An 18,294-nucleotide genomic window follows, 5' to 3' on the forward strand; every position below is an offset into this window, starting at 1 on the left:
GAGGTAGAGAGATTTTTTAATTACATCTTTAGGCACAATATGATTTTTTAAACCTAAACAAGTTAATGTTTTAGAACCTTAACAGTTTAAGATAACCTTAGATAACCTTATAAACTAGGACAGTCAAACTAACAAATATACAAGTAGATGTAAAAAGTGTGTACTACTTACCCACTTTCAGCTAACGCCTCTCTTGTTTTTATTGGCAAGGTACTTGTTTCCAGCAAGTGCTTCAGGGAAGTAACTTCTTCTTCAGTATCAGGGACAAATATGGAAGGAAAACATGCTTCGAAAATTCGCTCCAGGCGGTTTAGTAAAGCTGTCTGCATCAAAACATCCCCCAAAAGTTAATTTTCACTTTCATAATTTTAACAATGTCGCAGCTTTATCATTAATACAGACACACACACCCCCACAGACCGATATTCTGTCCACTGCTAAGGGGTGGAGGAACTACTAGACAGATACAGGAAGCACTAAGGGAAAGAAGTTAACTACTCATAAAGAAAGAAAGTGAAGTCGCTCAGTCGTGTCAGACTCTGCGACCCCATGGACTGAAGCCTGCCAGGCTTCTCCATCCAAGGGATTTTCCAGGCAAGAGTACTGGAGTGGTTTCCATTTCCTTCTCTAGGGTATCCTCCCGACCAGGGGACTGAACCCGGGTCTACCTGCATTGTAGGCAAATGCTTTACTGTCTGAGCCACCAGGGACGATAACTACTCACAGAATGCTTTTAAATAATTGTGGTGATACAACGGTGACAAATAAATGTAGTTACACACCAAGCATCATGTCTGTCATTTTACAAACATTACCTTACTTGACTACAAAATTCTACAAAGAAGAAATTATTACCCCATTATACAGTGAGAAAGCAATCAAAGTTTGAACTATCTTCCCAAAGCAAAAACAAAACCAAAAAACCCAGACAATATTCATACTCTTTCCACTATACTGGGGTGTTTCTTACTACCACTCACATACTCTCTATTTAGAACAATAAGACTGGATGCTGGCAAGAAGTGTTATGCTGTTATATAATAGTTGAACAGACCCTAAACATGAACACTTGAATTTTGGAAATATTTTTAATTTTTAAAATAAAAAATTTTTTACTGAAGTATAGTTGATTTATCAGTTCAGTTCAGTTCAGTCACTCAGTCATGTCCGACGCTTTGAGACCCCATGAACTGCAGCATGACAGGCCTCCCTGTCCATCACCAACTCCTGGAGTCCACGCAAACCCATGTCCATTGAGTCGGTAATACCATCCAACCATCTCATCCTCTGTCGTCCCCTTCTCTTCCTGCCCTCAATCTTTCCCAGCATCAGGGTCTTTTCAAATGAGTCAGCTCTCCACATCAGGTGGCCAAAGTATTGGAGTTTCAGCTTCAACATCAGTCCTTCCAGTGAACACCTAGGACTGATCTTTAGGATGGACTGGTTGGATCATGTGCTATCCAAGGGACTCTCAAGAGTCTTCTCCAACACCACAGTTCAAAAGCATCAATTTTTCGGCGCTCAGCTTTCTTTATAGTCCAACTCTCACATTCATACATGACTACTGGAAAAACCATAGCCTTGACTAGACGGACCTTTGTTGACAAAGTAATGTCTCTGCTTTTTAATATGCTGTCTAGGTCGGTCATAACTTTCCTTCCAAGGAGTAAGCGTCTTTTAATTTCAAGGCTGCAATCACAATCTGCAGTGATTTTGGAGCCCAGAAAAATAAAGTCAGCCACTGTTTTCCTGTCTATTTGCCACGAAGTGATGGGACTGGATACCATGATCTTAAGTTTTCTGAATGTTGAGCTTTAAGTGAACTTTTTCACTCTCCTCTTTCACTTTCATCAAGAGGCTCTTTAGTTCTTCACTTTCTGCCATAAGGGTGGTGTCATCTGCATATCTGAGGTTATTGGTTCTCCCGGCAATCTAGATTCCAGCTTGTGCTAGTTGATTTATATGTTATGTTAATTTCTTCTGTACAGCAAAGTGACTCGGTTATACATACATATTATATATATACACACACACACACATATATATTCTTTTCCATATTCTTTTCTATTATGGTTTGTCACAGAATATTGAATATAGTCCCCAGTGCTATATAGTATGACCTTGTTGTGAAAACTTTTCAGAAATATCTCTGCTGCTAATCGAACAAACAAAGGAGGAAAGAATGTCTTTTATGACTAAGAAATTTAACAATTCATTTGTCATTTTGATGATCTGTGTTATCTTTTAGATATTCCATTTCTCTACTCTTCTATGGTATGTATATTTGGGGTTTTGAATAGTATACTACCTTTCCTCCAAGCAAAGCTTGCATACTCCCTAGAGTATTTTCTCTGAGAACATTGGCATTTTGGAGTATTTTTATTGATTGAAACTGTTGGATTTAGACTAACTCAGATTTTGGGGGTACTAGTAGGTTTTGTCTACATGTGCCACCTACAAGAACATTTATTCCCACTTATTATTCCCATTTATTCCTAACTTTATTTCAGATACATGTAAAATATTTTCAACTTTGCTCACCTTACTACTTACAACACCAACCAGGAATACAAAATGTTAGGTTAAAGCTTACTGCAAGATTAAATGTACCACTGTATTGCCACCCACTGTACAAGGAAAATGCCACAAAATGATGGTACTTTCTGCCAACTAACAAAAACAAGTTAATGCTTGATTTCTGTTGTTTAGTCAGCAAACAGGAAGATGAAAAACAAAAGGAAAAACTTTCATACACCCATTTTCCAAAGCATTTTCTCTTTTGAAAACTGTTATCAGAGCAAAAAACTTAATGCTGTGTAATTAGTCTCAGGGTACTCTTTTGCTATCTCTACAAAAGTTAGTCTAACACCTTCATTATATTCATGTGTGTGATATGGGAAAAGGTTCTCAGTATCAATTATGAAACCTACAGTAAAGAGTAGACTCAAGATCCCAAGGCTTGTGAAACCTGAGTGCGTCAAGGGGACCCACACTTACTCGCTTCAACAGAGGGAATGGACAGACATTACTTTTAAAGGGATCAGATAACCATCTAATTGGAAACATAATAAGCACTGGCTCCTCCTGGGCAGGGAAGGTAAACAAAAACTCATACATGACCAAATTTTATTTCTCTGTAAATTAAAACAGAATCTTCTTGTATCCTCTTTGTTACCCGTTTAATGGGATAGAAAAAATATATATCTCTCCAGGGATGAAAGAAAGGATTTCAAAGCATATTTAATCATTTTGATCAAACATTAAATGTAACTACCAGGTCTTACATAGGAAAGTGTTAGTCGTTCAGTCGTGTCTGACTTTATGATCCCATGGACTGTCCATGGAAATCTCCAGGTAAGAATACTGGAGTGGGTAGCCATTCCCTTCTCCAGGGGATCTTGCTGACACAGGGATCAAAACCAGGTCTCCTACACTGCAGGCAGATTCTTTACCATCTGAGTCACCAGGGTCTTAGGTATACTAGTGAGCAAATCCTCACATCAGTGGAATGTATTGAAGAAATAGAATGTTATTTAAACCTAACCACTTTTAAACTTTGCTTAAAACTTCTTCCCCAACCTTTTTTCATAAAGAATAAAATTACATGGAAATTTTAAAGGAAAGTTCCATATGACTTTAGGATTAGATATGACAAGTCAACTGCTTCAAATCTTTTTGCTGAATGAGGAAGAGCAGGAGTTGGCAGATTTTTTTCTCTGTAGAGCCAGATAGTGAATATATTTTGTATTGCAGGCCATCCATAAACATATAAGTGTGGGTGTGTTGCAATGAAACTTTATTTACTAAAATAGGCAGCAGGACAGATTTGTTTCCTAGGCCATAGTTCGCTGATCCCTGAGGTAAAGCCAAAAATTTTAAATGAAGATTCAAATAACAAGAATCCACTAACTGAACAGTACCACCCACCATAAGGAGGAACTCTTTAACAGTTCAACAAGAAAGCAGCTAATAGAATTAACAAAGATTTTGATTAAAATTAAATTTCCTAACATTTTACTTTTTTAAATTACAAAAACCATATTAAAGTATAGTTGATTTACAATGTTGTGCCAATCTGACTTACAACAAAGTGACTCAGGTATACACATACATGCATTTTTAAAAAATATTCTTTTCCATTATGGTTTATCACAGGATGTTGAATATAGTTCCCTGTACTATACATTAGGACCTTGTTGTTTATCCATTTTAAATGTAAATCGTTTGCATCTACCAACCCCAAACTCACAGTCCATCCCTCTCCCTCCCTGCCTCTTGGCAGCCAGAAGTCTGTTCTCTATGAGTCTGTTTCTGTTTTGTAGATAGGTTCTTTTGTATCATATTCTAGATTCCACATATAAATAATATCATTTTTTTAAAGTATATTGTTTTAACTATCCACAAGACCAGTTTGATGCTGAAAGGGCTACATCTTGTTCATGGTAATAAACAATGCCGAATTTCATTTACTACTAGTTAATTCCAGTAAGTAAAAGGCTGATGTGATTATAATGCTTCAGCAGAGGACTGTGGACCCAAGGGGCTGAGACTCAGTTTCAGAGTTTACAAACGGAAGCTATCAGGGCCTACCTCACAGGGTGAATAATAAATTAGAGGAGTGAATGTTTGACACTCAGTGTGTGCTCAAGAAGTGATAGCTTTTATGACTACTGTTGTTATACAGATGACACATACAGACAAAATGGCATGCCAGGGAATAAAATAAATGTCAAAACTAGGTTCAAATCTCACTAAGGCTATTTCTCTACCACTATTTAACATTCTATATCATGATTAAAATACTTGTCTCAATTTATATCAATTTCTACCATATTGTAACAAGAAATTAAATAATCAAATATTTTGCATCCTCCCGAAGTTCTTCCTATCAAGTTATGAGACGAGTATCTAAGTAAAAACATCTGTCATTAAGAGCTGCTTATACTAACAGAACCTGTTACTGCTACTTCTTGGGGATTTTAAATTTTGAAAATTGGTGAACATTTTGGTTGATAGTTGGCATTTGTGACTTAAATCTTGATCATATCATAGAATACAAAGAGTATAAACCACAACGTTAGGTGTGGTAAGTGCTTTACTTCCCAAGAAGCACAATAAAGTTCAAAGATGTGATGGAACATAGTCCAAATAACTTAGTAAGTAGAAGAGGTATAAGAATATAACATTAATGCCAGAAGAAGAGCAACTAACCTACCACAAAAACAGCTTCTCCTATGATCAGGCAGATAAACTTCTTAAAACAAAATAAACAGATTTTCTGAAACACTGTAATCAGACACTTAATTTTTAAAAACTCACTGCTATTTTGAGCAAGATTGATACTGCTAAAGGTTTCAGGTTTTTGTCTTAAAGATTACTAAATAATTTTAATTATTTTTTAAATATATGCAATTTTCCTCTCAACACTGCCAATCAAGGTGATTTAATACTTGCAACAGCCTTAAAGTCAATAAAGTGAAATATTTTATTAAACTTTGATTTGGCCTACTATACATGAGCAAATTATTCATCTAACACTACAATTTACTTTCTAACAAAGTAAACTGGAAATTTTTACCAGAGTCAGTTTTGCACTCCTAATCAATGTGATGGTAACAAAAAAAGGTACACACACATTTAGCATACTAAATACTTACTGAGGTTGTAACAGTAACTAAATAACAACTAAATAAAAAACTACCCACTCCAGTTACTTGAATTTCAAATGCCTTCAACTTCAAAGAGGAAAAATAACTATCAGTTCTCTCTTGAATTTAGATTTAGGAAACTGATGACTGAGCCATGTTCATCAGTTCAAATATACATCAAATTCCAGCCTGCAAACAGCAGCACATCTGGCCATTAAACCTTCAAAGAAACTTGGGCTCTGGTAAATGCAGGGTTGAAAGTCAAATGCTCTTCCAGGCAAGCACCAGGCTCCCTTTTTATTTTCTCTGTTGTGTCCAGTGCTAAGAAGCCAAGGGAGAAAGTCTGCTACTTACAGAGAAGTGCACTTGTGCTCAGAAGAATTCCTACTTGTCAAAACTATTCTGGGAAGGGAAACTAGCCAGAAGCAGCAGTTCCACTCTCAAGACAGTCTGACAGATGAGTATCTAGGCCACCCAGGGGTACCCTACACAGACTCTCATGTGCCTGTGACTTTTGGCTATTCACCAAAACAGCTGGCAACACTGTTTCTTGCACCTTTAAAGGCCATTTTTAAGAAATGCATTTCTGAGATTATTCACTAACAGCTAACATTTATTGAACTCTTGTTATGTGCAAGACACTGTGCTAAGCACCTTCACATGCACAATTTCATTTTATCTTTATAGTGAGAGTTTTGAAGTAAGTCCTATTACTGTTCCCTACATCTCAGTTTCAGGGAAGTGGCTAATGCAAGTCAGTGCTGAACCTGGATCTGAATCTAGGAGGGTGACTCCAGAGCCTTGATTTTTAGGTATCAATAATGTATTTCACATCATGGCAAACAGATCGGGAAACAATGGAAACACTGACAGACTTTATCTTCTTGGGCTCCAAAATCACTGCAGGTGGTGACTGCAGCCATGAAATTAAAATACACTTGCTCCTTGGAAGAAAAGCTATGACTGACCTAGACAGCATATTAAAAAGCAGAGACATTACCGACAAATCTGTATAGTCAAAGCAATGGTATTTCCAGTAGTTATGTATGTGAGAGTTGGGACTATAAAGAAAGCTGAGTGCCGAAGAATTGATGCTTTTGAAATGTAGTGTTGGAGAAGAGTCTTGAGAGTCCCTTGGACTGCAAAGAGATCAAACCAGTCAATCCTAAAGGAAATGAGTACTGAATATTCATTGGAAGGACTGATGAAGCTGAAACTCCTGATGCAAAGTACTGACTCATTGGAAAAGACCTTGATGCTGGGAAAGATTAAAGGCAGGAGGAGAAGGGGATGACAGAAGATGAGATGGTTGAATGGCATCACTGATTTGATGAACATGAGTTTGAGGAAGCTCCAGGAATTGGTGATGGACAGGGAAGCCTGGCGTGCTGCAGTCCATGGGGTCACAAAGAGTCGGACATGACTGAGGGTCTGAACTGAACTGTATTATAACCAGGACCAACTTCTGCAGTAGGCACAGGGCCTGGGGTCCACAATAATTTTAAGGGTTCATAAGAACATTTTAATAGTTAATATTAGCATACTCATTTTTATAGCAAGTTATAAAACAGAATTTAAGGGGAAGGGGCTCACAAAAATCATATGTGGTCATGGCTATACTACTTTCCAAAGGTTCACTGGCTTTTGTAGGATTTCTCTATCTTTCCCAATTTTCTCATTTCTCATATATTTGTTTTCCTATTAGGAAAGACCTATTAGGGTCTTTATTACCTTGAATGTCTCTATATTTTATTTTCTTCAACCCATACAGGATTTCTGGGAAAGCAAAAATGATTACCAAATGTTTTAATTCATCAATGAGGGCAAAGCACTAAGCCTGAATTATACTCATTCCCAGTTCTGTCCTATCTCCATGTCTGGGTTTGGAGGAAGAAAGCCCTCAGGTATACAAGCAATCATTTCACTTTATTCACTGATCCAAGTCAGTCATACTATCTAATACAGAGCTTCTCAGCTGATATGGCTCAGTTACAAACACGTTACAGGTCTTCCAAAAACCCTGAAAGCTATATATGGACATATGGTATTCCCTCTTGTGACAGCTAATTTTATGCCTCAACTTGACAGGGCCAAGAGGTGCCCAGACATTTGGTCAAACATTATTCTAGACATATCTGTGAGGGTGTTGCTGGATGAGATTAACATTTGAATTGGTAGACTAAGTAAAGCAGATTGTCTTCCTTAATATGGATGGCCTTCAATCAATTGAAGACAGTTTGTGGACTGTAGATCTTAGGATGTCCATGGTCACCTCTATAACTGCATGAGCCAATTCCTTATAAAAAATTGGTCAGTCTGTCTCTTCATGCATGCATGCATCTATCCATCCAACCTCCTAGTTCTATTTCTCTGGAGAACCTTTGACTAATACACCTCTGTTTTGTATAAATGACTACATTGGGGTATAAAGAGACTGTATTGAAACTCTCATTCAAAGTTCCAAAGGAGTGTATAATGCCAGCACCAAAGATCCTAGAATCTGGCTCTTAGGCCAGACAAAAGCACACCTCCTTTAAAGTATCTTTGATTTTTTAAGGTAATTTCTAAAATTCCTTCAACATATTTCTAGTTAGTTTTCCTTTCTTCCTTACAAACAGTAGTCGGTCATGTCAACAGTTTTAATATTGATAGCATTAGGTCTTGTTCTTAAGTGGAAGTTTAGAAGAAACATAAAATCCACTGGGCAATTTAATCTTCCATTTAAGAGGATATCTTATGCCTTACCATCATTAAATATTAAGTAAGATATCAAGTACAATCTACAATTGTACACTTATCAATCCCTAACTTCAAGCTATATAAGAAGAGTAACCAATTCCCTATGCTCTAAAAAGATGATTTGCTGCTTTTGCATAATTTCTGGATAAATCTAATAAAGTACTTCTATTATGGAATTAAAGACCAGAATTTCAAATTTTCTGAAGGAAATAAAACAAAAGTAATTGCTGTCCAAATACTTCAAGCAAGCAAAGAACTATAAGGCCTAAAATCTCAATTTCTTTCTTTCTTTTCAAATTGACATGTTATTGACTTATAACATTATATTTCATATGAATAGTTCAATATATGTATATATTACAAAATGACCACCATAGTCATATTTTTTTTTCTTGTGAGGAGAACTTTTAAGAACTACTCTCTTAGCAACTTTCAAATACAAAAGGCTGTATTACTAACTGATCACCATGCTGTACACTGTATCTCTAGGACTGATTTATTTTGTAACTGGAAGATTGTACCTTTTGACTACTTAATTTCTTTATTTTGTTGCTTACTTATGTTTTCAGTCATAAGTTCAAGTGCTTACGGACAGAAAGGAAAACCTGCAGAAATCTCAGGCAGGTGATTAAATAAACGAAGGTGAATATGTCATTACACTCAGTATGAGAATGCTGACTCTGCTGAGCAAACCAGTAACTGAATCTCTAAATAACATAAGCCGAAGTATTACTTATTCTCTTCTTTTTCCTTTTTGTGACACTCAATTTTTAAGGCTCTCAAGATAAATCTTCTAATAACATTTTCCCAGCAGTGTTATCAATTAGATGGCTAATAAAAGAAAATGATTCACAGCTTCCTTTTCTACAGCCAGTCAATATAAAGAGATTACTTACCCCAATTACCTAAATTCTCAAGTAACACCCAGGGCAACATTTTAAAATTTTTACAAAAGCTCAGGGTTTAATGCAATGTTCATGATATTAACGCCTTTACCATATATCTAAGAAAAAGCATCTTGACTATTTCAATCAAGGTTCCTTTCTAGAACATTAACAGATTAAAAAAAATAAAACTGTTAAAATAATACACATAATGGTCTTTTGAAAAAACACTGCTTTCAAAGTAAGGAGATTTTTATTATTGTCATTTTATTTTGTTCAAATTGTAGCCCCAAAAGTGAAAAACAGTTTTGATCTTTTCCCAATTCGTACAATAGAGGCATCACTAATTTGCTTTTCTCTACAATTTACAAGAATGTTAACATAAAAATGAAATAAACTGAACTCTGGGTTCTCAGGAAAAAAAATATTCACTGAGGGGGAAGAATATTTCTCAATAAATGGTCATTATGGTTTTTACATCAAGGCCTGAACCCTCTGAGGCTTGCTGGAATCACATCTGAGAATTGGGTTGACTAGGAACATTTTAGAAATTTTAAAGAGTTTTTTCTAGACTCTTCCCTAAGTAACAAATTATTGCAATAAGGTTGCAATAATTGATTGTCCCAATCTAGCGAAGATATATTTTATTAAAATGTTAAGATATCCCTTTGGTAAACTGAAAAAAGGAAAGTACTAAAAATAGGGACCTGGACAATGTCACATACATAGTGAAAAGTCAAAGAAATTTGAAATAACAACTATACCATTTGTCTGACTTCACAAGCAATGAACTGCTCCTTGTGTTTGCTTAATTGCATTAACTGAGCTCTGAATTCTAAAAGACTCTCACAACATTCTGTCAAAGTACAATTTGATGGCACTCTGTTCAGGACAGAATTGCTGTATCTTGGTAAGATTCAATCTACAATTAAAGTTTTACAACTTACAAAAAAAAAAACAACCTAATGTTTACATTAATATGTGAGGATTTCTGTGCTGTCCCCCAACATGCTGTCCCCCATTACACGGCAGCAGCTAGGATAAAGATTTTAAGATAAATATTAGTGTAACTATTCCTCTCTAAGAGAACTAGATTAAAGTGCATTTCCAGCAGATTCTGAAAAAGGAAGAAACTACAGGTCACAAGGCTTCACAATAGCAGGATAAGGATGAAAGTCACTTTCCATCTCCCCACTTCAATTCCTTTCCAAATTCCTCTTCTAGCCCCACTTTCAGCAGTTTCTCCTTTCCAACATCTATCTCCAAGTTCCGCTCATTTTGCATAACCCATTCAGCAAAAAGAAAAGCCTGAGGATGGAACCAGACAATCTCGGGAAGTCAATGCATCCTGCTATATCTATACCATTTGTGTTTTATTTTTACAAAACAGAATCATACTACAAGATTCTTATTTTTCCTAGTATTTCCCAGAGTATTTTTTTCACTCATTAAAAGTTTTACTGTCCTTTTATCTTCACAAAAGTCTGCGGCAATAGATATTATCTCCTTTTTACAGACAACTGAGTTCAGAAGCAGTTTGTCCAAAATCATAATGCTATACAACACTGAATCAAGATGTGAACTCAGATCTGTAAGATTCCATAAAGCCCATGTACTTTATTTCCTCCTAGTATATCCAGTTATCAAATTACACATAAATAACTTTAATCAGCTCATAGGTTGCAAAAAAAATCCTTTTTAAAGTGGTTATACTTTAAAATTTCATTATATAATGACGATGTTTAAAGTTCTAAGGCTATAAATTAAAGACCATCCAATACCAGTGTCACTCGATACTCTAGTAAGATGAAAGTAAACAGGGAAAGGATTAGGTCAAAAACCAATAGTCTTTGCTTTGCATTATATAGTTAATTCAGTCTTTGTTTAAAATTGTAAGCTTCTGCCTCAATAATGAATTCAATAATGAATTACTCAACAGGAATAATACACATTAGCCAAACCATGTAATAACTGAATTAGCAAATTAAGCTATTCAGGCACTCAATGTCAGATGAAAAGTGATTCGTTGTGCACTCCAATGGGTGGTACTGTAATTTCTATAATATCTTGATGTATTAGAGATATTTAACTAGACTTCGGAAAAATTTTCAATTGAAAATGGTTTGCTTAGCAAAAGATAACTGAAGAATCAGAGTTTGTTGACTCTGATTCTCAGTATCTTTAAAATAGGCCTGTGGACCAAGTTAATACTTGGCAATAATACACCTATCAATAAAAAGCAGTGATTTTCAAGGAAATGCTCTCTTCTATACTCCTAGGGTTAAGGAAAGGTTAAATGTAGCACAGGGTACAACTCAGGACTGCGGAACAATCTGAATAACATACTGAACCTCTAGGGGCTACTTTAGGTCAAAATAAACCTTGATGAATCTTCTCTGAAAGTCTGGACCAGGAAAAGATAAAGGACAAGGGCTAAGGGGTAAAAATATTCTCCATGACAAGGCTAATTCCTAAGAAAAGTAAACATAAACATGCATTTGCAAGAAACTATAAGCAAATAAACAGTCACATTAAGTCAAGGTATGGCTGTATCTTTTCCTAGGTCTAACCCTCAGTTGTGTCCTACTCTTTGCGACTCCATGGACTGTAGCCCACTAGGCAACTCAGTCCATGGGATTTCCCAGGCAAGAATACTGGAGTGGGTTGCCATTCCCTTCTCCAGGGGAATCTTCCCAACCCAGGGATCCCACACCAGTCTCCTGCATTGCAGGTAGATTCGTTACCATCTGAGCAAACAGGGAAGCCCTCTTGTTCTAGGTCTAACCCTTAATCTATCTCACAGCCTCACCCCAGGTCTTTTATTAGCTGTTAAACTCTGAGGCCCAAATCTGCTTTTTTCAAATCCTTTTTCTAACCTTCAAGTCCCTATAGCCTTCATCACAGACTGAGGTTTCAAATTCTGCTTGCTCTTGTCTGCAATCAAAAGTCTTTCCTAGACAAAATTAAGAGATTATTTTCGGAAGTTTAAATCTTAGTTTAACCTTGTAAAATCACTCTTAAGGTAGAAACTGAAGGATTTGCTGGAATAGTTCATTAGCTAATTAATGAATTTTTACATACGTGGTATTTATATCTACCAAAAAACTAAGTTGATGAATTTCTATAAATATTAAAGAAACAGGTAAAGAAAAATCTTACCAAGCATTATTATAGGAATGTCTCTTCAAAGTTAACCAAGTGATTGTGAAACATGTAACTAATCTACAAATCTGGCAAACACTATGTATCATAAAGAGACTCCTTTAACAGGTACCCAATTAAAAAATGCTTTTTGAAAAGCTGAATTAGAGACCTCCACAGCATTGTTATACAAAATAGAGAAAAATCAGTAAATACCTGAACTGAAGTGGTTGTTTCATGTAAATGACCACCAGCAACTGCTCCTTTGGAAGCTGCTAAGGAGACACTGTGCACTTTGGGGGTTCCTGGAGTATCAATCTTTTCATCTGTCCTATGTGACTGCCAGGCTTCCTTTCGATGATGAGATTCAGTGGCTTGCTGGTCTCCAAAAGCAGCCCAGGAACAGCTATCTTTCTGTCCATCCTCAAAAGCATTCCAATCTACAACCTGGCTAGGACCAGCTGAACTGAAGTCCGCAAAATCATCAGAGTCTTGAAAAGCACTGCAGTCATCTTGAATATTTGGCACAGAATCAAAGTCTCCAAACTCACCTTCTTGCCCAATTTCCAGTTTTGAAACAGGTTCAATGCCTGTCCCAGTAGGTTTTCTTGCCAAACTGCATCCCTCTGATAAACTATCAGAAGTCTGTTTTAGGTCTGACTCAGCAAATATAATTTCCTCTTGGCAAGAGACAATATTTGATTCCCCGAATTCTCCAAAGTCATCACCTGGTTCACTCAAATGTGGAAAGTGCTCTGAGGACTCTTCAAAAGTGACATCACTCATTGAATCCTGTGTACCAGCAGTAACCAAAGGTGGAGTTGTGCCACTGGCTGTGCCAAAGTCACCAAAATCATCCTCAATGGTATCGTTGCAAGTCACAAAGTCATTACTACTATCACCATTTTTTACACTCACAGAATCATCCAAAACATTTTCTTCTGTAGGATCAAAGCTGAGGCTCTGGGAGTCAGTAAACCCTCTAATTTCTTCTTTAGAAGAACCAATTTCATCGTCTGCATCCAAGGTTTTAGTAGAAACCATGCATAGGTCAGCACATTTAGAAGTGAATAAATCAAGATTTTCCTCAGCTTTACATTGTTCTCTCCTACTGGCTTCTGAATTTTCAGCTGGGTCTGCCAAACTCCAAGCCTCTGACTGAACACTTGAATTGAAAAATGCGTCTTGTTGCAATGTGGGAAGGCCTTGCTTTCCCCTGCTGAAATCCCTGTCACTCGCTATGCTTATTTCTGAAACACAAACCTGATCCTTTCTAGCAGTGTCTTCTTCATCATCAAAGCTTCTATTCAAAGACACTTCTTTTATAGAATTCAGTTCATTGACTCTATTAATTTTATTGTTTTCCTGAATGGTAAGTGCTTCATCATTTAAAACTGCACATCCTATTTCTTCTAGTTGTATCCTTTCTTTTTTGGAAAATGTGGCAAAATCTGCAAATTCCTCAGCAGGACTAGGTGCATAGTCTAAATTATACTCAGTACTATGAGTGCTAAGAGGCTTTAGTCCTTTTGAATCAGCTACAGTGTCCAGATCATCTGTTCCCTGAGGATTTACAGTTTCCAACACTGCAAACCCATTTGTTAGAATCTCCAGACAAGGAGGCTTTTCACCATTGCAGCTCTCTAACTGCTTGTTCTGATGAATAACATTCAGATCAGTTCTAAAATCTCCTGGAGAGAAACTTTCAGGTGTTCCAACATTCTGTCTCTGCTCCACTTCTTTATTTAAATCTTGTGGACTTTCTATGCCATCAATGGAAGTATCTAAAGTTTTAGATGAAATTATTTCTTTGCTGGTGGTAGAAAGTAAAACATCAGACTGACCTTTCACAGGAGAAGAAAGTTCAGCAGTGATGTCCTTATCGTTACTGTTTTTAATGGACTTAAAGCTTGTAAGGCTATCTACATTTTCTGAGAAATCATGAATTGGCATAAAATGGTTTGAAGGTACAAACTCTTCCTTGGGACGAGTGTAATCTGGTGTATCAAAATCAACAAACCCTACACCAGAAGGGCTAACTTCAGAAAACCCACCAAATTCCCCAAATTCATCGTCATCATCATCCTCAGCTCCATTGTCTAGTGGTGGTGGGGATGAAGAGTACATTCGAATGATGTCTGGCTCCATCGTTCAATTGCTTTCAAATACTTAATTTACACCTGGAAAAAAAAAAGATTTCTTTTTAGGGAACAGATTACATACAACAAAATCATTCAGAATTCTCTCAAAGAAACTTCAAAACAGTGTAAATTTACAGTGCTCTGCTTTTTATTTTTTAAACTATTTTTCTGTAAAGCAATTATCCTTCAATTAAAAAATAAATTTTTTAAAAAACCTAAAAAAAACAACAACTATTTTTATCTTAGGTAAGATTACACAGCTATAATATAATGGCAAAAAACCCAAAACAAAACACCTTTTACAGTGTATGTTTCCAAGGGCATTGGTAGCACATTACTGAATCTGAAGATTCCAGAAAATTTCAAATAAACACTTACAAAAGTACATCTATAAGAGTCTCTCTTGGGGCACTTGCTTGTTCTCTTAGACTCTCCTTCTAGTTCACTGTGGACTCAGCTTGCCTTGTGGATTTGTAGCAGTTCTTTATAAATAAAATGAAAATTCTGTCTCTAATAATGGCTGCAAATATTTTCCTCAATTTGCTTTTCAATGTTTATTTCTGACTCAAGTTAATTTTTTCTGTTTTTAAAGACTTTATTTTTCCAGAGAAGCTTTAGGTTCACGGCAGAATTGAGCAGAAGATAAAGAAACTTTCTATACGGATCCTACCCCCATTGATTTGCATAGTCTCCTCTGTTATGAACATCTACTACCAGAGTGGTATATTTGTTACAACTGATGAACCTACACTGACACATCATTACTACCCAAAGTCCATAGTTCATATTAGGGTTCATTCTTGGTGCTATACATTCTGAGTTTGGACAAATACAGAAAGACATGCATCGACCATTACAGTATCACACAGAATAGTTTTACTGTCCCCCAAATCCTGTGTTCCACCTACTCTATTCATCTGTCCCTCTCCCCTACCCTGGCAACCACTGATTTTCTTACTGTCTCCATAGTTCTGCTTTTTCTAGAATGTTATATAATTAGAATTACAGAGTATGTAGCTTGTATATACTGTATGATTGGCTTCTTTCACCTAGTAATATGTATTGAAGGTTCTTCCTCCATGTCTTTTCATGGCTTGAAAACTTTATTTTCTTAAAGTATTGAATAATATTCCATTACCTGACTATACCATAGTTTAATTTTTTATAACTTTCCATTTTGAAATTGCTTAGGACTCACAAGAAGTTGTAAAAATAGTACAGAGAGTTCTCACATATGCTCTCACCCAGTTTCCTTCAGTAAGAATACGGTAAACAACAATAGTACATGATCAAACCCTGAAACTGACAGCCATATAACCTATTAAGTCAGCTACAGACCTTGTTTAGATTTCATCCCTTTCCCTTTCTTAGGGTGTCTGCACAGTTTTATGAAACTGATCATACAGACAGATTAGATATCACTGTCACTATAATTGGGGTTAGAACTGTTGCAAAAATAGTTCAATAATATCAATCAGTATAAAGTCCTTTGTGTAATCCCGAAATAGTCATGCCCTTCCATAAACCCGAACTGTTGGCAACCACTAATCTATTCTCCATCATTGTAATTTTGCTATGTCAAGCGTGTTATCTAAATGGAATTATGTAATATGTAACCCTGTGAAGTTGGCTTTTTCACTCAGCTTAATGCCCTCAAGATCCATCCATGTTGTTGTATGTGTCCACAATTCCTTCCTTTTTATTGCTAAGTAGTATTCCACTACACAGATGTCACCAGTTTGTTTTTGTTTACACCATGTAAGACATCTAGGTTATTTTCAGTATTTTTACAACTACAAGTAAAGCTGCTATGAACATTTGTGTACAGACTATTATGTGAACGTGAGTTCTCATTTCTCCAAGATGAATACTCAGGAGTGCGAAGGCTGGGTCACATGGTAAGTGTGTAATTAACGTTATAAGCCAAACTGTTTTCCCAAGTTAATCTTTAAGGGGTCAAATTGATTTTCCATTAGTAGTTTTCTTCATTATTTTGCTGTCATAAAAGCTTAAATTTTAAATTTAATATTCACTTTTATTTTCTTCTACTTTATAGGGTTTTTTTTTTTTACAATTAATAGTTAAAATTTATTTTGGCATATGGTCTAAAGCAAAGGTCTAAGTGAATTTTTTCCTAACTAGCATTATCACAGTCACATTTCTTGAATAATTCTTCCCAGGCCTTTGAGTTTATGATATCTCCTTTTTTTTTTTAACATTCAATTCTTAAATGGAATCTATGTATGAGTTATTATTTTCCTCTGTACTAAACAGTCAAAAGTGTCACAAGACAGACTTATCAGTAAAAGGAGAGGGAAGATTAATACCAAAGTCCTAGAATAAAAACAGCCCATAAACAATAAACTGATCCTCATAGTTGTCAAGTTAGACACAAGAGGAAAATGTTTACTGCAAAATTCAACCAGTTTTGCAAGATAACAACAATAAATTCTTTCAACTCTCAGGATAAAATTTCTTAAGATCTTCCAGTTTTAAAGAGAAGGTACCTTATAAACCACATAATTTAATTCAGAGAGGAGGAAAATGAGGCTCACTGATGAGCAGCTTTACTGAGTTATATAGCTGGTTAGCAGAAAACGGCTTCAGGATACAAAAAGATCTTTAGGTTAATGACTGGTCAGCGCTGAGAGAAATAAGCAAGTCAGAAGAAAAAAGATCCCACTGGAATATATCTACTTTAAATTGTTTACCTTACGAAATCAGCATTATAAAGAAGGAAATAACTGCTTTAGTTCCAAGATACTTTCTTCCCCTGCTGATTTAAAGAGAAAATCATACACACAGTAAAAGATACAGATAAATTCTATTTTCTTCCCTTGTTGAGCTTCTTGATAACCCCTTCTAATGCTGAGTATACAAGGTAATTTGGCCTCTAACAGTTTCCCTATAATTATGAAGTTCCTAGTGTTTAAAAATACTCTCCAATTGTTAACGAAAGTGTGGAGAAAGGGACACTTGCACACACATACAGAAGGCAATTTGGCTATACTATATGAACTCTATTTTTTTTTTTCATTAAACAAAATGCTCCAGAAGGATTACTTAAGCAAATTATGCCATATCATTACAATAGGATCCGTCTGAATCTTTTTAATATAATTCCTTTTTAAAATTTAAACACATTCATAATGATGCAGACATGTCAAAAGGACACAAAAACCAGCTTGAAGGGGTTACTACTGTTTAAATCAGGGACAACTTCAGGATCAAAATAAAGATAATGATGGATTATAATTCACTGAATAAAATAATACACTATCAGCCCTCATGGATATAAACATGTAAATGAACAAATTGAAAGTTAGATTAGGAACAAGATATTGCACAGCTTCAAAATACCTCCCCACAACATACTCAATTACAAAGGGAACAAGGGTAACTTCCCCTTGGTGAAGACTGACAATCAAGTGACCAAAGTTAGTACCATTAGAAGTGGGAATACAGAAATCATGCATCACCTGATAAGATGCAATGAGGACACAGACTCCTTTCTGGAATCCCTGCCAAAAATACACAGTTTGACTCGATTCATGAGGAAACTTCAGACAAATGCAAATTAAGAGATGATCTACAAAACAACTGGTCTATAATAATCTTCAAAAGTATCAATGCCATGAAAGTAACAGAAAAATTGGAAAACTGTTCCAGATTGAACTTGACTAAAGAGCTGTGGCAAGTAAATACTACACTTGATTCTCAACTGGCTCCCCTTTTTATAAA

The 18,294-nt window shown here is 35.9% G+C and overlaps 1 protein-coding gene across 5 annotated transcripts in view; it reads right to left on the bottom strand.

Moving 5' to 3' along the window:
* Positions 1-18,294, bottom strand: part of AFTPH (aftiphilin) — a 70,258-nt gene that overhangs the window by 24,637 nt on the left and 27,327 nt on the right. For all 5 annotated transcript variants that reach the window (XR_009694705.1, XM_061155192.1, XM_061155189.1 and 2 more), the window contains 2 exons: positions 12,629-14,592; positions 172-323 (listed from right to left, as the gene is read on the bottom strand). Coding sequence is in view for 4 of the 5 variants with exons in the window: in XM_061155192.1 (XP_061011175.1) it covers positions 172-323; positions 12,629-14,560 (2,084 nt within the window). In the remaining variant the exon portion in view is untranslated. The remainder of the gene's footprint in view (positions 1-171; positions 324-12,628; positions 14,593-18,294) is intronic.

Source organism: Dama dama, chromosome 11 (assembly GCF_033118175.1).
Source record: "Dama dama isolate Ldn47 chromosome 11, ASM3311817v1, whole genome shotgun sequence".
Taxonomy (NCBI): domain Eukaryota; kingdom Metazoa; phylum Chordata; class Mammalia; order Artiodactyla; family Cervidae; genus Dama; species Dama dama.